The 24,704-nt window shown below is 36.6% G+C and overlaps 1 protein-coding gene across 1 annotated transcript in view; it reads right to left on the bottom strand.

Annotated features, from left to right (window-relative positions):
• RGS22 (regulator of G protein signaling 22) overlaps window positions 1-24,704 on the bottom strand; it is a 142,804-nt gene that overhangs the window by 94,887 nt on the left and 23,213 nt on the right. The window contains exons 5-9 of the mRNA XM_087447121.1: window positions 23,747-23,809; window positions 12,014-12,235; window positions 5,306-5,391; window positions 4,491-4,659; window positions 1,212-1,341 (exon numbers count right to left, since the gene is read on the bottom strand). Of these exons, the coding sequence (XP_087303247.1) occupies window positions 1,212-1,341; window positions 4,491-4,659; window positions 5,306-5,391; window positions 12,014-12,235; window positions 23,747-23,809 (670 nt within the window). The remainder of the gene's footprint in view (window positions 1-1,211; window positions 1,342-4,490; window positions 4,660-5,305; window positions 5,392-12,013; window positions 12,236-23,746; window positions 23,810-24,704) is intronic.

Genomic DNA, 24,704 nt, shown 5'->3' with positions numbered 1-24,704 from the left:
GGCCGCCACAGCACAGCGCACACACTTAACCGCTTGCACCACCGGGCTGGCCCCAAGGCTGGCATTTTTGCTCACCACCTTCCTGCTACCCTTTCTCTTCCTCTTTACTATCTTCACTATCTTTATTCTCCAATTTCCTACTTTACTACTTTGGGGAAATAGCAAGAAACCTATAAACTCAGCCATTTTCAGTTAGGGCGATTATCTTCCTCTTTACCTAGATTTAGGTTCAATTCTAGAGAATCCAGATTTATTGTCCCCAGAGGTGGCTTATACTTTTCAAAGTAATTAGGTAAGAACTGTTAGCAAATTGCTGAGTTCCTCTCCTGAATCACATTGCCAGATTTTTGCTTCTAGCAACATCATATGTTAATAACTCCCATTTCTGGAAGTTTCCTTCTTTTTTATGAAAAGTTTGCATCACCCACAAAAGTTCCCAACAGTAGAAATTTATTTGCCTTTCAAGGTGAAAAACAGTCTGAACTTAAAAACAGAAGGAAAACTCAAGTTCCATGAATGACTATTTACTTTTTTTTTTTTTTTTGCTTAGGAAGATTAGCCCTGAGCTAACATCTATTGCCAATCTTCCTCACTTTTTGCTTGAGGAAGATTAGCCCTGAACTAACATTTGTGCCAACCTTCCTCTACTTTATATGTGGGTTGGCACCACAGCGTGGCTGTGTAGGTCCACAGCTGGGATCCAAACCCGGGAATCCGGGCTGCCGAAGCAGAATGTCCTGAACTTAACCACTACGCCACGAGGCTGGCCCCAACGACTATTTACTTTTAAGAGGAGAGAAAGGTTGCACCCACTTTATTTCAAAGGCTTAATAATAAGAATTTGTAAACTGTGATAGGAAATAAAGACAAGGCAAACATTTATTGACTGACAAGGCATGAGGCCAGGCATTTTCTATACATGTAGTATGTACCATTATTCTAATCTTACAGATGAGAGAAGCAAGGCTTCCAGAAGTGGAATAATGTACAAAAGTTACACAGCCAGTAAGTATCAGAGTTGGGTTCTAAACTCATCCTCTTTTCACTATACCAACTTGCCTTTCAAAAAACAGTAGAAAGCGGAGTTGGGGGTCGGGAGGAGGAGATAATTTTCCCCCGCCCCAACCACTAAGGGTTGTACTGTATGATTAGATCAATAACAGACGACTTAAATAGGAATTCTGAAGTCATTCTTATCCTTTTCTGCTTACCAGAAACAGATGAAATAACTGGTGATTCAATTCTGTTGTGGAGTACACAAGATGGTAATGAAAAGGTTGACACTGTTTGCTGACTTTGTTTTGCTAAAGCAAACCAATCTTTTGTTTGAGTATAAGAGGCCTAGGAAGAAAGGAGCATATCCATTTAACGTAAGATTAGCAGTATTCTTCCAGTGACAAACCTGGACAAATCATTATGATAATATTCAATTTGCATAGTACAATATGCAAAGGAAAAATTATGCCAAGAAAGAAAAGAATTTTGTACACAAAAAATTTCATTAGCTAAGAGAATAATGGGAAGGAAATTTCAATTCAGATTATTTTCACATTAGATGACCAAAGGAAAAAAATGAGCCCAATACCCATCAAATTCTCCACTCTTCCACCAGAGGTATGCAACCACACTTCCTGGATTCACTACAAAGTCATGCCATCTAACTTTAACTTGGCAGTGACCATGGCACATCAGTCCTTGAATGCATCTTTTGCCAGCTACTCCCATTTACAACTTTCCCAATTATTTCATGCCCCCAGTTCTGTCTGACCTGGCTCGGTGTTTTAACAACTCTTCCCTAATGTAACAAAGACTTACTCTCAGTAGCACTGGAAACCTCTCCACGGTCAACTGCCCCTTTGCCTTAGACTCAGTTTTCACAACTTTGCTTGGATTGGATACTTCCTGAAGACTGTTTCCTGACTCCACCTGCCCCTGAATGTAGTCTTCAATTTTTCCTTTGCTTGTGTACTGTTGAGCCAGCTGACCCTCAGCTTCTAGAACCCCAGTCCTAAGAAGCTCCTATCTCAGTTTTCCTGGGAAAATCCCTCTGCCTGCCTCTCTCAGTAATGTCCTCACCTGTTTTTCTAAGATAATCCAAGTTGTTCAACAGAAGCAGAGAAGAGAGTATCCAGCATTACTCTCATTTCTCCTTTCTCCAACTGAGTCAGCTGGTTGGCTCTCAGCCTAAGGAACATTCACAGAAGAGGCAGGGCTCAAATGGAATAGATATTGTTCCCTAACTATTATGCAGTATTAGTAGGCCAAGTCAGGCCGCAAAACGAGACCAAAAGCAAGAGAGAGAAATGAGAGGTGCCATCTGTGTAGTCACTGCCCCTCTTAGAAGTAAGGTCTCCTGGGTGGATAAAAGCTTTAAAAGACGCTACTTTCCTTTTGTTCCCTCTTTTCTTTCCTTTAAAACCATGTCATTTATCATTAATTATACATTCATTCAACATATATTTATTGAGGGACTACTCTATTCCAGTAGTATCCTAAGCACTAAGAAGAGGCCAAAATAATTAAGGAACTTTCAAGGAATTGAGAGAGATCAATATACAAGAGTCCTTGCTATTTTAACTGCACAAAAATGATAAGACAGTAGAAGATGGGGGAGAAAGAAGTAGTCAGACACAAAAGCAGTTAACTATTCCACTTTATACTCTTAAGAGATGGGTCAGTTGCTCATGTTTAGATGGTATAACTGAAGACTCAAAGAAATGTTACCAATTATCATAAAGATCAATCTCTATCTATAGTCATGGTTTAAACGATTTCAGGGCCCAAAGAACTTTGAATCCTCAAAGTTCAAAAGATATTAAAAAGATAATATACAGTTAAAGTATTAATCAAGTGGACAGAAATGATTTTTTTTTTAAAGATTTTATTTATTTATTTATTTTCCCCCCAAAGCCCCAGTAGATAGTTGTATGTCTTAGCTGCACATCCTTCTAGTTGCTGTACGTGGGACATGGCCTCAGCATGGCCGGAGAAGCGGTGCGTCAGTGCACGCCCAGGATCTGAACCCAGGCCGCCAGCAGCGGAGCGCACGCACTTAACCCCTAAGCCACGGGGCCGGCCCCAGAAATGAGTTTTTTCATTACAGAAAACAGCAAAAGTAAACTCATTTGGATTTTACTGTCTTATACTTGATTAAATTTACATGTAAGTAATCAGAACTTATTCCCCAGACTGATTCCTCCCTTTGCATGTTTATTGACCTCTATTATCAGTACATATTTTTATGACATTCCTGACATTTCTATAATATATAAGTTAAGAAAAGAAATAAATGCTTAAAAATAAGTATAAGAGAGAAGAAAAATGTGCCTTTGGTACATCTCTAAGCTTTATTCAGTGGAAATAATGGAACTGGCACAACTTGAAACATTTTTGCCAAATATTACTGATAGAAATGCCAAACTACATGAAAAAAAATGTTAAAGTAAGATAGGATGTCAATTCATTCCAACAGAGATGGCAAACAGTATTCCTCTTGCAAGACACCTCTGATCAACTGCAAGTGCCTGCCTAGAGTGCTGTGTAGAAAACAACTTGGAGCCAAGGCCTAGCTCAGCAGGAAAATTGCCATGATTGACTAGCAATGTCTGTCATGAAATGGAAACTAGGAGAATAGCAACACATGGGCTACATATTTGCAATTCCTGATTTTGTACAGAATTGTGTACTGGAAATGTGTTCCCAGAGAGAAGATCTGATAATTAGAGGGCAAAGACCAAACAAAAGTTTTCACTACACCATGACTCTACCAAAGGACATTTGATTCTAATTTAGATCTCTCCAAATCCACCCATTCTCCACTCATGGAGGACAAATTTAGGTCATGTAAGAGTTAAACAGTAATGCATTTTACTACTGAGGAATAATCTTGATAATATGGAGGAGAAGACCCAATTTATCATCTTTTTCACAAAAGTTATAGAATCTAAATAATAATTTTGGAATGAACAACGAAACCATAATTCAAGTTACCCTTGCTTCCCAGGTGACACAGCATGTTCTTCAATCTTGCAAAGATAATAATTCTAATTACATTTCAGGTGACAGAGTACAGAGCAAATGACTCAGCATAAATCCACAAGAATTTCTACTAAATCTGCTTTAGAAGTATTTGAAATCATTCTCCCTGTTCAAGTGGTACAAATGAAATTCACATCCCTAAAATGAAAAGTGTAGGGCTGGCCCAGTGTCGCAAGTGGTTAGGTGCGTGTGGTCCGCTTCAGCGGCCCGGGGTTTGCCCGTTCGGATCCCAGGTGCGCAACAACGCACCGCTTGTTAAGCCATGCTGTGGCAGCGTCCCATATAAAGTGGAGGAAGATGGGCACAGATGTTAGCCCAGGGCCAGTCTTCCTCAGCAAAAAAGAGGAGGATTGGCATTGGATGTTAGCTCAGGGCTGGTCTTCCTCACAAAAAAAAAAAAAAAAAAAGTTTCTCTGAAGTGCCAAGTCATGAAGAAACACTCATACTTTTACCTCGCCAAGAGAAATGTAGAACTTTTTCATAATTATAACGTTGTTTTCTTCAATGGCAGGAGGTGGTGAACTGGGTGGCTTTTTCAGGACCCAGGGAGAAAAGTCTGTACCTAGTGTGATATTCATGCCTGATCCGCTCCATTGTATTTGTGAGACCAATTTGGCTAACCTGCATTTTAGAAATCATACAAACTTGGAATAAGTTTCAAATATGGTAGAATTCAGAAAAAAAAAATAGCTAAAATTTTATTTTATATATTAAGCCAATTTCCCCTCCTAACTCTACAGGATGATTCTCTCAGGATCTACTAAAATTAATGGCTTATTCATAGAATTACTAATTAATAATTATTCCGTTTCAATTTATTTTATTTCAATTTAAAAAATAGTTGTTCTAAGCAAAGGTCAAATTTTAGTAAAATTTCAGAATCCTTAGGTACTAACACTTTAAAAGTCAGGGAATATAAAAGAAAAGCTTTGCCCTCCACTATGACATCTGTCTTTTTCATGGCACACTTACATTCATTTTTGAACACCCTGCACATAAATACTAGTATCACAAGTAGACGATTTTTAAAATATAATGATCAAAGAAGCACAACTGAAGTACATTTATTAAGTACTGTTTCTGTGAAATCTCTTTGGAAAAGTTAAGCGATTTTTACAAATGCTCTATCATTCTCAAACTATAGCAAGTGGAATACAAACTCCAACGGGTTTAAAGGTGTACAATTTTATTAAGAAAGTACAGAAAAGTGATTTTAGGTGAAAAAAATTGGCATTTAAAAATATGTATATTGATGGGACTATAATACCTGTATTCAAAGTAGCAATCGCTTTCCAGAAATGCTGGAAGTCTTTTTTTTTTGATCCACTGAATACCTTGTTCACGACTGAGACACTATTAGAGGACAGTGAAAAAGAAACAGAGTGTCAAAGAAAATCACCTTTTAGGACAATTAAAGCCTAATCAATAGAGCAATAATGACGTCTAGCTATTACTGGGAGCCCTGCCTCTACCTTCTATTTGCACAAGAGAGAGCAAGAACCCTCAGGCACAAATTTGAAGCCAATTCTTGCCTTCTGGTACTTCTTTAATTCTCTCAACAACCCTACATCAATTATTATCTCCATTTTACAGATTAACAAACTGAGTCCAGAAAAGTTAAGCAACTTATGGAAAGAGGAGGGATGAGAAAAAGTCGGTCAGTCTCAGTATTTTCACATTTATAAAATGGGTTAAAAATAATCGAAAACAGAAAAAAAGCTAACCAGAACACTTGGTAAGGCCACTGCAGTCACCGCAGGCCCCTTGGGTAAATATGAGGGAGTGCAATTGCTGGATCATACGATAAGAGTGCCAGTCCTGGTGGTCTAGTGGTTAAGATCTGGCCTCAGCCCTGGTTCATTTCCTAGACAAGGAACTACACTACCCATCATCTGTCAGTTGTCCTACTGTGGCGGCTGCGTGTTGCTGTGATGCTGAAAGTGATGCCACTGGTATTTCAAATACCATCAGGGTCACTGACACAGACAGATTTCAGCAAAGCTTCCAGACTAAGACAGACTAGGAAGAAGGACCTGGCCATCTACTTCTTAAAAAGAAATGGCCATGAAAACCCTATGAACAGCAGTGGAGCACTGTATGATATAGCGCTGGAAGGTGAGAGGATAGAGCAAAAAAGACCAGGCAGAGTTCTGCTCTGCTGTACACGGGGTCGCTAGGAGTCAGAGCCAACTCAAGGGCACTAACACCACCAAATAATAAGAGTAAGTTTCGTTTTGTGACCAAACTGTCCTCCAAAGTGGCTGTACCATTTTGCATTCCCACCAGCAATGTGTGTGAGTTCCTGTTGCTCCACATCCCTGGCAACGTTTGGTGATGTCAGTTTTCTGGATTTTGGACATTCTAATAGCTGTGTAGTGGTATCTCAATGCTGTTTTAATTTGCATTTCGCTGATGACATAGGATGTGGAGCATCTTTTATATGCTTATTTGCCATCTCTATATCTTCTTTGGGGAGATGTCTGTTAAGGTCTTTGGCCCATTTTTTAATTGGGTTGTTTGTTTTCTTATTGTTGAGTTTTAAGAGATTTTTGTATATTTTGGATTATAGTCCTTTATCCAAGGGTCTTTTGCAAATATTTTCTTCAAGTTTGTGGCTTGTCTTCTAATTCTCTTGATATTGCCTTTTGCAGAGGAGAAGTTTTTAATTTTAATGAAGTCCAGCTTATCAATGATTTCTTTCATGGATCGTGTCTTTGGTATAGTATCTAAAAAGTCATCACCATACCCAAGGTCATCTAGGTTTTCTCCTATATTATCACCTAGGAGTTTTATAGTTTTTCTCTTTTACATTCAGGACTACGATCCACTTTGACTTAATTTTTGTGAAGGGTGTAAGGTCTGTAATATAGATTCATTGTTTTGCATGTGGAAGTCCAGTTGTTCCAGCACCATTTGTTGAAGAAACTATCTTTGCCCCATTGTATTGCCTTTGCTCCTTCATCAACGATCAGTTGACTCTAGCTATGGGGGTTTATTTCTGAGCTCTCTATTCTGTTCCATTGATCTATTTGTCTGTTCTTTCACCAATACTATACTGTCTTGATTAATGTAGCTTTATAATCAGTCTTGAAGTTGCGTAGCATTAGTCCTCCAATTCTTTTGCCTCTCTACATAAACTTCAGAAGCAGTGTGTCAATATCCACAAAATAACTTGCTGGGATTTTGACTGGGATTGCATTGACTCTATAGATTAAGTTGGGAAGAAGTGACATCTTGACATTACTGAGTCTTCCTATACATGAACATGGAATCTCTCTCCATTTATTCAGTTCTTCTTTGATTTCGTTCATCAGAGTTTTCTAGTTTTCCTCATATAGATCTTGTACATATTTTGTTAGATTTATATCTAAGTATTTCATTTTTGGAGGTGCTAATAATATTATGTTTGTTACTATGGTAGATAGTATTATTATGACAAATGGTATTGTGTTTTTAATTTCAAATTCCACTTATTCATTGTTAGTATACAGGAAAGCAATTGACTTTTGTATATTAACCTTGTATCCTGCAACTTTGCTACAACTGCTTATTAGTCTCAGAATTTTTTTCGATTCTTTCAGATTTTCTATATAGATGATCATGTCATCTGTGAACAAAGACACTTTTACATCTTCCTTCCCAATCTGTATAACTTTTATTTCCTTTTTTTGCCTTATTGCATTAGCCAGGACTTCTACTATCAAGTTGAAAAGGAGTACTGAGAGGGGACATCTTTGCCTTGTACCTGTTCTTAGTGGGAAAGCTGGAGTTTCTCACCATTAAGTATGATCTCAGAAGATTTTTAACTATGAATCCAACTTCCTTAATAGATTTAGGACCATTCAGATTATCTATATCCTCTTGAGTGAGCATTGGTAATTTGTATCTTTCAAGGAATATGTCCATTTCATTTAAATTGTTGGATTTATGGACATAAAGTTGTTTGTAAAATTCCCTTATTTTCCTTTGAATGTATGTAGTATCTGTAGTGATGTCCCCTCTTTCATTTGTGATACTAATAATTTGTATCTTCTCTCAGTTTTTCCTCATCGCTCTGGCTAAAAGTTTATCAATTTCATTGATTTTTTTTCAAAGAACTAGCCTTTATTTTCATTGATTTTCTCTCTTGTTTTTCTGTTTTCACTTTCATTTACTGTGTTCTTAATTTATTTCTTTACTTTGGGTTTAATTTTCTTTTTCTAGTTTCCTAAGGTGGAAGCTTAGATCATTGATTTGAGATCTTTAGTCTCTTCTAGTATAAGCACTTAATGCTATAAATTTATCTCCAAAGACTTATTTGGTTGCATTCCACAAATTCTTATGTTGTATTTTAATTTTTATTCAATTCAACATAATTTCTAATTTCCCTTGGGACTTACTTTTTAACCTATGGGCTATTTAGAAGTGTGTTGTTTAATTAATTACATATTTGGGGATTTTCCAGATATCTTTCTGTTACATTATAGTTTAATTTTGTTATGGTCAGAGAACATATTTTTTATGGTTTTAAATCTTCTAAATTTGTTGAAATTTGTTTTATGGCCCAGCATATGGTCTATTTTGGTAAATCAAGTGCACTTGAAAAAGAACATGTATTTTGCTGTTGTGGGGTGAAGTGTTCTATAAACATCAATTACATTGACTTGGTTGCTAGTGTTGTTCAGATCTCCTATATCTTTACTGATCTTCTGTCTATTTTTTCTATAAATTACTTAGCAATGTTTAAGTCTCCAACTATAACTATGGATTTATCTATTTCCCCTTTCAGTGCTATCAGCTTTCATTTCATGTATTCTGAAGCTCTGTTGTTAGGTGCATAAGCATTATGGGTTGTTTTGCTTTCTCGGTGAATATCAATTCACCCATTATCATTATGTAATGTCTCTCTTTATCCGTAGCAAGATTTCTTATTCTGAAGTCTTTGTTGTTGTTAGTGCCGTCGAGTTGATTCAGACTCCTAATGACCCTGTGTAGAGCAAAGCTGAACCCTGCCTGGTCTTTTTGCGGTGCTCCGCTGCTATTCAAACGGTTTTCATGGCCAATTTTTTTAAGAAGTGGGTGGCTAGGTCCTTCTTCCTAGTCTGTTTTAGTCTGGAAGCTCTGCTGAAACCTGTCCACCATGGGTGAGCCTGCTGGTATTTGAAATACCAGTGGCATGGTTTCAGCATCACAGCAGCACACAGCCACCACAGTATGACAACTGACAGATGAGTGGTGTAGTTCCCGACTGGGAAACAGATCCAGGCTACAGTGGTGAGAGTGTTGAATCTTAACCACTACACCACCAGTTCTGAAGTCTACTTCGTCTGACATTAATACAGTCACTCTAGCTTTCTTTAAATTAGTAATTGTATGGTATACCTTTTCCTATTCTTTTAGTTTTAACCTATTTATGTATTATATTTAAGGTGAGTTTCTTACAGACAGAAAATAGTTGGGTCTTTCTTTTTTATCCCATCTGACTCTGCTTTTAATTGGGAGTGTTTAGGCCATTTAAGTTTAATATAATTATTTTTGTAAATTAATAATGTGCTACTAATTATTGATGTGATTTGTTTAAAATCTACCATCTTGTTTGCTATTTGTTCCATATATTCTTTTTTCCTTTTTGTTCCCTCATTTTCTGTTTGTTTTTGGTTTGAGTACATTTTTATGCCTTCTTATCTCCACTATTATTATATTATTTATACCTCTTTTTAAAAAATTTTAAATTGTTGCCCTACTGATTACAATATATATATATTTAATGAATCATAGTGTACCTTCAAATAAGGTCACCTAGTAGATCTTTTTGAGAAACTTGTGTCAAAACACATAACTCAAGTTAAGAAGTTCCTAAATAATTTTTGTTTAACGATAAAGAAATAGGTTATAAAGACCTCAGTGAAATAAAAAATTTCTATTCACTGAAGGAAGTGAATAAACCAATAAATATCATTGTCACACCTAGTAAAAGAATGTTTTAACAATTTACGTAGTACTATATAGTTTGGAATATGTTTCCTTGTTTTAACTCCAAAGCAATTCTGTATTATTGTTATTATTATTAATATTTTCATTTTTAGTATTTATAAAAGTATTTATAAATACTATTATTATTAATGCATTTAATTTGATGGAAGTAAACAAGAAAGATAGAAATATAGTACAATTCAGTAAAAGAAGAATTGAAGAACTTTCAGGCTGGAGAATAGTTACGTCTTAAGTGTTAGACATATTTTAGCCTAGTTCTATCAAACATTTTAAATCAATGGAAAACAGTATTGTTAAACATTCATTATTATTTTCATTTGATCCACACAACAAACCTAAGTAGTAGGTAGTGAAGGCATCATTTCACAAATTATGAAAATGAGGTTCATCAAAAGGACTTGGTCAAGAACACAGAGTTGGTAAGTTGAAGAACCAATATTAGAATCCAGGATTTTTTACAGCAAATAAAACCATCAACAAAACGAAAAGACAACCTAACAATTGGGAGAAGATATTTGCAAACCATATATCTGATAAGGGGTTAATATGCAAAATATATAAAGAATTCATACATCTCAACAACAAAAAAGCTAACAACCCAATTAAAAAATGGGCAAAAGATCTGAACATACATTTCTCCAAAGAAGACATACAGATGGCCAACAGGCACATGAAAAGATGTTCAACATCACTAACTATCGGGGAAATGCAAATCAAAACTACAGTAAGATATCACCTCACTCCCGTCAGAATGACTATAATTAACAAGACAGGAAATAACAAGTGTTGGAGTGGATGTGGAGAAAAGAGAATTCTCATACACTGCTGGTGGGAGCACAAACTGGTGCAGCCACTATGGAAAACAGTATGGAGATTCCTCAAAAAATTAAGAATAGAACTACCATATGATCCAGCTATACCACTGCTGGGTATTTATCCAAAGAACACGGAAACACAAGTGTGTAAAGATACATGCACCCCTATGTTCATTACAACATTATTCACAATAGCCAAGGCTTAGAAGCAACCTAGGTGCCCATCAAGGGATGAATGGATAAAGACGATGTGGTATATATGGAATGGAATACTACTTAGACATAAAAAAGGATGAAATCTGGCCATTTGTGACAACATGGATGGACCTTGAGGGTATTATGCTAAGCAAAATAAGTCAAAGGGAGAGAGTCAAATACCATATGATCTGACTCATAAACAGAAGATAAAAACAACAAACAAAAAAATTAAAAAATAATAATAAAAAAATAAAAATATAATTTTCGAAAAGTTAAAAATAAAAAACAATCAGAGACAGAGATTGGATTGGTGGTTAGGGGAAGGGGGGAGGGAGGAGGGCAAAAGGGGTGCTTAGGCACATGTGTATGGTAATGGATTGTAATTAGTCTTTGGGTGGTGAACATGATGTAATCTACACAGAAATTGAAACATAACGATGTACACCTGAAATTTATATAATGTTATAAACCAATGTTACCGTAATTAAAAAAAAAAAAAAGAACCCAGGTTTTTTATCTCATGCTAAGGAGACAAAATCCAGAAGCTGGCACTAGACTTTAAGGCCAGGGGGGTAAGAGCCACACAATGTAACTTGCGAGTTGGAAGTCTCCACTCCCAACTGCTTGATAGGATGGAACCCAAATGAAATAAATTCACTGTATATCCACATTTTCTAGAATGCATCTAAACTATAAAGTAAAGGACACACATATTTATACCACCCCAAATTAACCTGATATTCTAAATATTCAAAGTAAATTATGTAAACCTTCCCATACTGACAATCAAACATCAACAAAACTGCTAGACTAAAATGGTCATTTGATATGAATAAGATGATAGCGCGACTAACAAATACTATGTGTAAGTACAATAAATTTAATAAATATAGCTACATTTCAGAAATGGAAGCCCAAGGAACCTCATATTAATCTCACCTAATGCTTTACCTATCTAGCAAGATATAAACTCAAATATACTTCCTTACCATAACATTGTAGTTGACATTAATGGTCTCATCTTCATAGCGAGCATTCATTTGAACAGGTTTAACAACATTCTTTCCTTTCCTTACAACATCATAGATGGGATTTCGAGGTTGCTGGTTTTGCAGAATTTTTTTCAGTTGCTTTTCCAGAAGTTGTGGAGCATTGTTAACTACTTCAAAAACTCCATAATCCACATTAAATCTAATCGCCTCTGAAAAAGTCTGCAAAATAAATTGGTGGAAATATGTCTTAAAATTTTTAAAAACCAGAGATTCATGGTCTCCAAGAGGACTTGATACTTACATATATGCATAGATACATACACAAAGTTTTGTGTTCTTAATCATTATCTCTTTCCTTTTAGGAGCTTGGAAATCGCTTGACTACAGATAAGGGAACCCACTGAATTCTTCCTTCCCAATGTATTTACGCCATGAGATAAGTGTGACGGTATGTTATGGCAGAAATTCCCTTTGCATAAACATCTAACCTCTGTGCTTCTTTGGAACTGGAAAGAAATACACACCTGGTCTCTACGAAACAAGGTTATCCTCTTAGAAGGAGGTGGAAAATAAGGAAGAATGAGTAAAGGAAGAAGAAATAACATTATCTTTTTCATCCCCAGAAGCCATAAAATCTAAAGTCTCCCTTGCCCAAAAGGAGAAAATTAAGTACAATGTGTTCTTCATTTAAGACTATCTCAACACCATTCCTCTCACTGTGACCAAAAAAAAAGAGAGTGAAAGACAATAACATTTCTGAGCTTTTCTCAGTAATTACTAAATGCTGCCAACTTTAATTATTTAAAGTTAGTCAGTTAATATACAACAGTCAGGAATCTAGAGTTTGAATGCCAGCTTGGCAATAAGTAGCTCTGTGACTTTGGGTAAATCATTGAACATGTTAGGGGCCTTCATCTCCACAACAAGTAAATGGTGGATTGACTGTCTTTTCCCATTTTGCCCTCCAAATCTAGAATCAGGTCCCTTTTTCAGAATATTAATTTATTTTAGGATACCTTCAGCAAACTGCCTACTCATGTATACTAATTTATATATTTTTAGCCAGGAGGTAGAAGACATTAAACTCTTCCCCTTGGATCAGTAAGTGTCTTAGGGAGAGCACTAATTCTTTCAAGTTTTACTAAGAGATTGCTAGATATACTATAGTTAAAATTTAATAACTGGAAGGATATCATAAAATTGGAGTTAGAAATATGTATGTGTATATGTATATATACCCATATATGTATGTGTGTGTGTGTATATTTCATGTCAGATTATACCACATCTCTAAAGTCTGACTGTCTCCCCTTCTAAGGGATTTAAAGTGCATCGACAATCGAGTTCAATATGAATGTCAGTCCAAAAGGCCTTGGGGCTAAGATTTCCCCTCAAAATGACAAGTATAGCTCAATGAATAAATAACTATAATTAGCAGTAAACTGTGTATAGGTTTCTTCAATAAATATATTTAATTGGTTGCCCACTGCACCTGTCTTTCAAACATAGGATTCAAACAGGCTCCATTTACCTAAATGTCAAATATTACCTCTGAATTATACTATCACTAGACCAAACAGATAAATAAGTCTGCTGATATCAGAGACTAGATTCATCTGGTTGGGGAAAGGAACGGAACTAAACTTGGTAGAGAGTGGACATCAAAAGTAACTAGAGTGGGGAAAATGGAGCAGTATAACGTGAAAGACCATCTGGAAAAGATTTCTTCTCGTTTTGAGTATCCATGGAATATGACAGCAAGCTTGACCTTTATTTATTATTCCCTTTCTTTTTTTGCCTCCTACCCTCATACCTGGTAGCCAGGGGAACACAAAGCTGTGACAGTCCAAAGCAAAGATTGCCATTAGTTAGCTCTATGGACAAATAAAATATTTCCTCCTAATCAAGTAAAAAACGCTTAAGTAAAAAACTTTAGAGGAACCGTGATGCTCTGAGACCCTCAGCAGCCAATCTTACTTAGTAGTAAATAGTTAAGGTACAGTTGGTAGAAATAACAGGAGTGATAAGCAAACTACTGTTTACTGAACATCTACCATGTGCCAGGCATATGACAGACACTTTAAATGCACTATCTTGAATCTTTCCATATTCCTGAGATAGCTCTTTACAGAAAATGGACACTCAGGATGGTTAAGTGATGGCCCAAGGACTCAGCACTATTAAGTGCTAGATCAGGGCTATAGAAAGAGGTCTATCTGGTCCCTAAGACAGCACATTTCCCCTTCTTTACTATGTTGCCTCACATATGATAAAACTAGCATGTACTGACCACCTTATCTACGCCAGGCCCTGTGCTAAGTAACAACCCTATGAAGTTAGTGGAGCCGGGATTCAAACCAAGGGAGTTTGTTCCCAAAGCCTGTGCTCTGGTTTTACCAGCAAAGGCACAGAGGCATGACGAAGTATGGTGTATACAGGTAATTTTAAGCAGTTCAGTGCAGGTGGAATATAACTAAAATAGTTTATATTTGGAATAGTTTAAGGAACAGAGGAAAGACTTGCAATAGATAAGGTAGATAAGTCCAGATCATGGAATGCTTTGCATGCCATTTTAAGAAGCAGAGGCTTATCTTGATTCTCTGGGAAAGAGGGTGGAATGGGAAAATCCTAAGTAGGGAAGTAACATAGTCTGATTTATGTTTTAGGAAGATTCTCCTGGTAGCAATCTGGAGTTTCACTTGCCATCTCAGGAGTTGGTGAGGCAGACTGCTCACACCCACAAGCAGGGCCATCACCACGCTCTGGGGAGGCTGGCTGTTACCTCAGAGTTACTGCTATCATAACTAGGTTTTGGGGGGTAATTATCAACTCTCCAGATGGGTTACTGTCCCCATTACACATAGGGGCCAGAGCAGGTTTTAAGGCAGGTAATTAGCAATTGTTTTTATTTTCAACTCACAAAGCAAAACTACAACTGAGAAAAGTTAAATGATCTCTTCATAGCTTTACAGCAAGTCCCCTAATGAGCTTACTACAGGACTCTGGATTTATGACTACAAAACTGCTTTAAACCTAGGGTTGATACATAATTTCAGTAGGGCTTGCAGTGGATGCTATGGATTGGCTTACTCAGGATCCATTCCAACCTCCTGAAATGCAAAGTCTGGACAACTAAAAACTATATTACCCAGACTCCCTTGTAACTACAGTTTCATATGTGATTTAGGTGCTGCTACTCATAGGCACTAACAAAAATTCTTGAATTCTGAACCAAGTTAAGTGGAGAAAGAGACAGGGTATATCCACTCCGAGGAAGAAAAGCTGAAGGATGTAAACACATGAAAGTGAGGAGAACAATTGGTCAAAAAGAAGTACTTTACAAAAAAGAAAGACAACAAAAAGAAAACTATAATTAATCGTGTTTACGATAAAACAACATGAAATGTTCCTATATAAGTAAAGAGATGTAGCTACATGATTTGTTAAAATATTTATAATTCTTAAATTTAAGAATTTATTTCCACGGAATTATAATGGGATAGGGATACAGTCTTTGCCAAGGGTAAATAAGCATTTGTCTATGTAAAAAGCCATGAGTTAGAGTAGACCACTGAGGGTCCTTAATAGCACTGTGATTCTAAGTTTATAAAAGTGGCAAATAACTGATTCAAAGCTTCCCTCAGTTCACTTATTTAAATAACAACAACAAAACTTCTGAATGCCCAAGTGCCAACTATTGTCCTAAGCAAAGACGATACAAGATGAATAAAACATTGTTTCTGCCCTTGAAGGAACAAGTACATGGTCATTCATTTTTCTCTATGACGAAAAGAGTCAATGACATACTGAAATAAGTTAAAATTAGTGTAACATACAAATGCTAAATGAGAAATTTGTCCACAAAGACCACAGTAGTAATACTGGAATATTATATCTAGTTTAGTTATTGTACTTTAAAAGGGATTTGGCTAAACTAGAATCTATCCAGAAAAGGTTAAGCAGAATGACTTATTGGAAGAAATTTTGGGCAAATTACTTTGCTTTTCTGAGCTTCATCATAAAAAGGGGTTTTAACAAATAATTCCAAGATGACTTCCATGTTTGATACTCCATCAATCCATGATTGTCTCTCCAGGAAAAAAGAGTCTATATCTTCTGCTGTTTAATAAGATCACCCAACTCCACTGTTCCTTTGTTAGTTCATTCATTTATTCAATAACTATTTATTAAATCCTTATTAAATGAGATATCATGATAGATGATATATTGCTCCATTGAGTGAGCCCATCCAGAGCATCCTCCACAAAACCCTGAAATGAATAAGACACAGACCAGGCCTCAGAGTATGCTAATCTAACAGAAGAAGAAAGATGTGTAAATACACAGAGACAATAAAGACTCACCCTAGAAAGAGAATGAACCCTACAGTCAGTACATAAGGTGAAATCATATTTAGTCAAAATTATCCCTTAAAACTCTTGAAAACACCCATAAAGTACAATGTTGTCATATCTCTCAAGAAGTTGATCACAGCCATTTTTTCCTCTGGCATTGAAATGGGTCACTGATTCTTCAGTTAAGGACCAGATGTAGTGGTGGCCTTGTGTTTAAAGTTCATTTTATACAAAAATATATATGTTTAACACTAGAATCACCCTCAGCATTATAAGATGACTACACTATGAGAGGCAAGAAGGATGAGACCCATTGAGGGAATAGCAGATTCTCATCTTCCATCTCACACCCTCTCCAGGATGTTCATGGATTGGGATATGTGTGTTTATGCATTGGTACAACAGACACAACCATCCTCACTCTTTAAATCACCCTCATTCTCTCTGCAGAGCATGAATAATTCATTTTGAGTAACAATGCATGTATACTGAAACTCCACTTGAACACATAATAACTATGACAGAATTATGTACAAAGCAGAGTGATGGCACAGAAGATTCATTGACTATCTTCAGGAAATTAGGGAAGTTGTATAGAGAAAGTTGCGTCTTGAAGAATGAATAGGCATTCTAATCAAGTAGACAAGGGAGAGAAGGAAATTCAGCAAAAGAAATAGCAAGTGCATCAAGACACAGGAGCACAAAATAAAAGGACACATTTGATGAACTGCAAGCAGGCGAAAATCACTGAAGCTTAATATTCAAGGGGATAATAACAGGATATAAGCCTGGAGAGAAAGGCAGAGGATGAGTCAGTGGTTCTGAGTGTTGTGTCTGGACCAGTGGCATCAGCATCACCTAGGAACCTGTTAGAAATGCAAATTCAAGGGGCCGGCCCGGTGGCACAGCGGTTAAGAGCGCCCACTCAGCTGCAGCAGCCCAGGGTTTGCAGGTTCGGATCCCGGGCGTGCACCGATGAACCACTTGCTAAGCCATGCTGTGGCGGCGTCCCATATAAGTAGAGGAGGATGGGCACAGATGTTAGCCCAGGGCCAATCTTCCTCAAGAAAAAAGGGGAGGATTGGCATTGGATGTTAGCTCAGGGCTAGTCCTCCTCACCAAAAAAAAAAAAAAAAAAAAAAAGAAATGCAAATTCTCAGGCCCCTCTCTATAATCAGAAACTCTGGGGGTGGGGCCCAATATTCAGTGTGTAACAAGCCCTCAGGTGATTCTGATGCACACTCAAGTTTGAGAATCATTGCTCAGAATGATGGGGAGCCACTGAAGTTTTTAGCTGGAGAGAGACAGTATCCAGGTTAAGACAAATTTCAAAGCCCACATTCTGTCCGTTACTTCATGCTGACTCTCCTGTATTCATATTGTATGGTGGAGGGGTGTGGCCATCTATATTCTAGGCATAGGAGAAAGACCTGGGTCTTCAATTATTACACAAAGTCCTGTTGTCTGCTTAAAAATAATCTCTCTCACACATCCAGTCCTTTATTTTTACCATTTCCTAGCTTATCTACAAAACTCCTAAAGTTAGTTTAGTATGTGACAATAAAAGACACATAGGTGGAGGAGATAGAAATGAATGATGTAGGAAGTCCTTCCCCCAGAAAGCTGAGTAGGCTGAATTAGAGAACACTCAGCTTTTAATCATATGATGGGAAAAGTTTGAGCCTCAAACCCAATCCTCCACAAGCTGTTACAGACCGCTCTTTCCCTTACTTAATTTTCTTATTTCAAGGCTATCATTTCCCAAATGTTCTAAAATGAATTGACCTGAAGGTGGTGAAAGCTAACTTTGTAGTACCAGTCATCCATGTGCGCAAAATATTTTCACAGAAAAAGCAAGTGCATGAAAATATTTTTACCACAATAAATTGCTAGTTCCACATTTCTTTGAAAAAGAGGAGGGAAAAAAAACCTGTGAATAATTAGCGATGTGCTTAAACTGCCAGCCCAGCACCACTGAAACTTACTGGGTGCCAAATTATTTAGCTGAACAGTATTTAAATTAAAAACTAATGACTAGGTTTATTTAATACATGGTCATCTCTGCTCCAACTCTGTCTCTACTAATTGAGCTCCAAAGATGTATTTTAAACATGCATTCTAGTCAGTGAATGAAGAACATCTGACTACTTGAATATAACAAGTCAGTTACCAATAACAACTTCTTTTAATCTAAGTTTTATTATCATTTTAGATGTTTAACTATAAACTATTCACTGGACATATTCACCAATGGAATGGAAGGAATAACATGCCACACAAAATGCATAGAAAATATCCTTGGTTAATAAAATGAGTTACATTAGGTAATCTGAGTGCTTTATGTTTGAGCTACAAGGCTTGTCAAAATGTCCACAGGTATAAATAAACGCTGAACTAAGCAGCACTACCTACAGCTCCATCAACACCTTTAAAAACCAATCTCTGAGTATTTAAATTTTGGCAGGATAAGACCTAAGTCCTTCATCCCTCTTCATCTCACTCATTCCCCAAATCTAAACTCTCTCTTTCTTTCTCCCCTTACTCAACAATCCATCTAACATATAACTCCTTCATAAAGCTGCAAGAAATTATAATAGTTTACAGATTTTAAAAAAGTGTGGAGAATCAGTCCAAAAAAAGAAGTTATGGTAAAATTCCAAAGGCACATAGCTAAGCATGGTCTGGCAAACATATGACATACCTATCCTTGCAAGGAGGGTATAGAACAGGCCACCCCTTCAGCTTCTGCAAACCATAAAGGTCACAAACATTCTAAACCACCCACAGAGCACCAACCTAAATCTGTATGGGGGCTCATCTACTCAATCCCACAACAGTCACTGAGCATAAAACACAGAAAACAAAACCAAAAGAAGAAAAAAATGTTTTCACACTATAGCACAGAAGAACACTTAATAAGCAAACATTTGTCCATAAAGAGTTGACAGCAAAAAAACCTCCCAGACACCAAATGAAAACAATATCTGAATGTGAACCTGGCGCCAGAACAAACGGAATGAAGTTATGAAAGCTAGGATTTGGAAAGTGCCATAATCAGTTACAACAGCAGCAACTGTCCTGGATTCCCCTCATCAAAAAATAACATGGAGGCAGGCTACTAGCCATCAATTTCTGGATCTTACAATGTATCCCAAGGGTGTAATGGTGTAATGGAAAGAAATAGTGTAGGAGCCAGAAAGCCTGATTCCTAGGCCCATTTCTGCCATAATCCAGTTATAGAACCTTGGGCATGTCACTATAGATGTGGAAGTAGTGACAGAAGTCTCAGAAATCTAGATGACCAAAGGGCCTTTCAGATGGAGAATGTTATAATATATACCTACACTCTCAGGCTTAGATTGTTGGGTTTTTTGGGGGGTTGGAAGAGTGGAAGTGGTAGAGTAGAGGAGGCAGAAGAAAAGATTAGAAGGTTTATTCGTTTATTTCAAGAATCTTACACGGAAGATGTGGAAATAAAAACTGAATCATCCTCAAGAAGCTTTGGGAGACAGAGAAGAAAGAGACTTATCCTTGGCCTCAGGAAATTTACAATGTAGCTCCTGAGATAAAATAAACAGAGAAGAAGGAATTAATCAAATTTTCTTTAGTTGGAAAAGTATAATCTCACCCAATACGTATGTCCCCTATAAAATATTCCCCCAAAAGATTTTCTAACTCATACCTGAATATCTTCAATCACAGGGAGTTCATTCCTTCACAAGCCAGCCCATTCTATTGTTAGAAAACAAACTTTAAACGTCATTCTTATAGTGAATGTGAAAATCAATTTCCTCATAAATGCTGGCCCTGGTTCTGCCCGCTAGCTTCACAGAATATGTTAACCCCTCTTTCTCAATCAGATCTTCAAATATTTGGAAAGAGCTACTCCATTCCAACCTTTCTACCATTCCCCAGCCAGGTTCAACACCCACACTTCTTTCAACCCTTCCTCATCTGATGTGGCTTTCAGAGCGTTCATTGGCTAAGTCTCCCCAAGCCCGGTTTGGCAGAGCAACTCTTAACATGGCCCCAAGAATGGAACACAATATTCTAAACGTGGTCTGACAATTCAATCCAATTCAAAACAACACTTATTGAGTGCCTTCTATGCTCCAGACTCGTATTTTTCTTGATCTTAACTATACTTCTATTAATGCACCTTAAAAACACATTAGTTTTGTTTTAGTCTATCTCAGACTATCATGATAAAAATGAGACCAGATTCTGTTATCCAAATTATCAGTTTACTCCTCTGCTGCCACTACTATCGTCATTACCGTGTAGTAGGACAAGTTTTTGAGCCATGTGGGCCTGGGTGAACTCTGTCACTTTCTAGCTGAGTGACCTTAAGTTGGAAAAACACTAGTTCACTTGCAGTGTTTTATCCAAGTCTCTGATAAAAACAGTTTTTAAAACTCAAAGCCAATGACAGATTTGTGTGGCACAGAAGATTATCCTTTAAATTGACAATGACCCACCAATCTAATTAAAGAGTGACTGCCCCTCATGTTTTACGAATGAAAGATGAGATGGTCTAGTTAGTGAAGGAAAAGGACAGAGAAGCACTAATTCTGTGTCAGAAACTTAATATACATTACCTCATTTCACAACAATTTGTAAGACAATTATATTGTTTTCACAGAGAAAGAAATTGAGGAATTAAGTAATTAAGGGATATGTCTAAGATCACATCAGTAATGAATGGAGGAGCTGAGCTCAAACGCAGTTCCATCTCACTCCTGTTACTAACCATTACCCTGGGAGATGAGCACAGGAAGAATACGTGTGGTCAAGGTGAGTGGGTGTGGGTTAGAGGAGGCAGGAAAGAGGGTGAAGGTTGACACCAGTAGTACGAAGCTAGAGATAAAGCTAGAAAAGGTAGGCTGAGGCCAAATTGCAAAGGGTCCTGAATTCCATACTAAGGAATCTGGACTTTAATCTGTAGGCTATTAAGAGTCAATTCCTACTAGCTATGGTTAGTGAACCCATTCAAATATTTGAAAACTAACTTCACAGATAATGATAAGGGCTTTGGAGACAAATAAAGCAGCATAAGTGGAACATGCGCTGGGCGTATTGTTTTAGACAGGGTTGGAAGGGAAGGCTTTCTGAACAGAAGTGATTTAAATCAGGGAGAAAGTGATACAAGTATCTTGGGGAAAAGCATTCCAGGCGGAAAGGCCCTGAATACAGTTGGTGTGTTCATGTTTAGAAACAAAAGAAGGCCAGCGAGGCTGGAAAAGAATTAACAAGGGGAAGAGGCATAGGAAATAAAGACTAAGAGATGGCAAGAGCCAGATCACATAAGATTTTAGATTTTATCCTTAGTGTAATGAGAAGTCACTAGACAGTGTTTTGAGCAGGAAGTAACATGGTTCCATTTATTATTACTATTACTATTATTATACTCTATTGAAATCATAATACATTAAATTTATGGTTCCCTAAAATACCAGTGGATAACCATCCAAAAACAGAGATTAGTTTGGCACACTTATTCTCAGTCAACCCACACTGGCTTCTAATTCTTAGCTGAGTGCTCAAAAACCAAACATTACTAATCTGTTCTAGAATCTTGCCAGGAACTTGCTTTGAGAATCCATCATTCTTTCTCCCTCCTGCTCCCAAATTCTTTTTGGAAACCTGTTAACAACATTTCCCCTCCCCCCATCTTGTGGCATGAAGCATGGGTAGTTAATAGGTAGACTGTGTGGTACCAAGTGTAGATGCAAAGGAGCTAAAAAAAAAAGAGAGAGAGAGAGAATGTAAAAGCAGAAGGATTTGGAGACAGAAAGAAGGGAGAAGTGGCCCAGGTGGGCCTCCTGGGACATATGAAAGGGTCAAAGTGCAGGTATCTCCTGGGGTGGGATGAACACATGACTGCGCAGACAGAGTTCAACAGAAATTACACTCTTTCATTTCACCTAAGCCTGAAAGAAAACACACAAATATGGTAACATCTATTCTGACTGGATGACAGGACTATAGCTGAATTTTTCCTACATTTTAAATGAATTTTCTTTACTATTGTTATATTACTTTTATGAATTAAAATAGATTTTTTAAAAAAAAGAAAGTTAGGCAGGGGAATTTACTTTCTGTAGCAAGTAAAACTCAAAATAATCACAAATCTGGAGACAATGAAATGTTAATCTTGAGAAACTGAAATCAGACCCAATATAGAGATGTCTTTTTAAAATGTCATAAAAGTGTACTTTTTATGGAGAATGTAGAGTCTAGAGAAAAGACTACATAACCCGGAAGAACAAAATTCTGACAATTTTGGGATGCTGCTGGGTTTTTTATAATATACAGTTGGATGACGAAAGCTGAAGAGTCAGCTCAAACAAGAACCTGCCAGAGCATCCTGTAATGTCGCTTAGGCCTGTTGCTGGAAAGAGAGAGGGTAGCTTGGTTTCTCAACCTAACCCCTGTAATGGTTCCAGAGACCTAGCTGTGCCAAATGGAAGAGAAAGCACAAATTCTTTTGGAAGAAAGAAAATATCACAAAACAACAAACATGCGTGCCTAGATACATACATATATATAAAAACCAATCTAGGCAAGAAAGGACATCTAGTACTTTCCCTTCAAAAGACATTTTCCGTGGTTAGGCTTTAAGAGAGTTCACATTTTATGGTCGACTCCCTTTAAAATTACTTGTGACTTTCATATTCCAAATTTTCCCTGGGAAATATGTTAATGAAAAAAGTTTTCATAACAATAATGAAAACTTTATCTTTCTTTTATCTGACATTCTTGATTAACTTTATTTACATACAACAACATAAGCATTTTTATGTGCCCCCATTTCACTTTTCCTGAACCCCTCAATACTTACTCTATCAGTCACTTCTAAGACTGAAAATCTATTATTTGGCATCCACCTATGTCTTATTTACCATTAATATAAAACTCCAGTTGACTTAAATACAAATTCCACTTTAATATCTGTCCAAGAGGATGACAATAATTGCCTCAAGGCAAGAAATTTAGTTTCTTAAATTTTTAAATATTCTGTCCTTATCACCTCTTTTCAAAGACTGAAACGGCACCAAATACAACCGTATCAGATTTTGTACAGAATGCTTTTGATGGTTGTAAAAATTCCAACTTTTTTTTTCCCTTTTATTTATTTTTTGAAAAATTTTTTATTGTTGTATAACTGACTCAGCTTTCTTCAGTAAGAATAATTCCTAAATATGATTCAAACCCAAATGATTAACTCCATAAAAAGACACAAACTTTACCTCAATGCTTTAATTAATATTTAAAAAAATATATTATCCCTGATAAATTTGTCTTACAAGACAATCCAGTGATTACAATATTTTGCTTTGATAATATATTCCAGAGAACATAACAATACACTCACTGGAAGGCTTAGGAATTCATTAAAGTAGTCCACAAGGAAATCATCTGTTGCCAAAGAATCTTCCTGCAAAAATATAAAACACAGTATTACGCTTATACTAAGATGTTTTAAAACACGCCAATATTATTCTCTAATTCTGCTATCAATAGATTACAACGTAGATCTTCAAATCTTTTTCAGTCAGTCAACAGTGAATCTTCACTATAAACAGAACACAGTTCTACAATCTTTGGAAGGAAGAAATAAGAAAACAGAGTGGAGCTTACTCTTAAAAGACCTTGCTACTGTACTTAGCTGGAAAACAGAATACATGAAAAATATAGCACAACACTTAAATGAAACATCAACAAATACAAAATACCACACATGGTAAATTTCCCACTGACATATTAAAATACCCATATAGTTCATAAAAATAAAGGCAGAGTCAATAAAGACAGAACCAGTGTTTGTGGTTAAAATGAAATTCAGAATGTAAATTTCTTAAATTGCCTAATGGAAGTGATAGGCTAAGTAAAGAAAATATTCTACTGCCTCCCTCTTAGAATGATATAGTTTTAGTAATCCAGGTCCTGTTTAAATGTTGCATGAAGAAACTTTGACAGTGCATGTGTTCTAAGCATAAAGATTGTATACATTTTTTCCATAACTATCTCATCCACTGACATAGTCACTTTTAAAGTTGGTAAAATTGGAAAGCCACTCCCAAGAACAAATTCTCTCTTCCAAATAAAACACCTTATTTTATTAGTAATTGTTTCCATTGTGTCAAAAGCACATCATGGCATACTCTGTTGTACATGTGTTTATTTTGTTATTCATAATTATATTTCAATTTCGTGAATCTAACATGAAAGTTGACAATATGACACAATGCTATTATTTCCATATGGCTGATTATTTTCTCCTTATACTGGCCAATTTTTCAAAATTTCTTGAAGCATAGTATTGAAGTATA

Source organism: Ceratotherium simum, chromosome 23, assembly GCF_057802395.1.
Source record: "Ceratotherium simum simum isolate JZ-2026a chromosome 23, ASM5780239v1, whole genome shotgun sequence".
Classification (NCBI taxonomy): domain Eukaryota; kingdom Metazoa; phylum Chordata; class Mammalia; order Perissodactyla; family Rhinocerotidae; genus Ceratotherium; species Ceratotherium simum.
The sequence above is the reverse complement of the archived record's forward strand: the minus strand, read 5'-3'. Positions and strand labels throughout refer to the sequence as shown.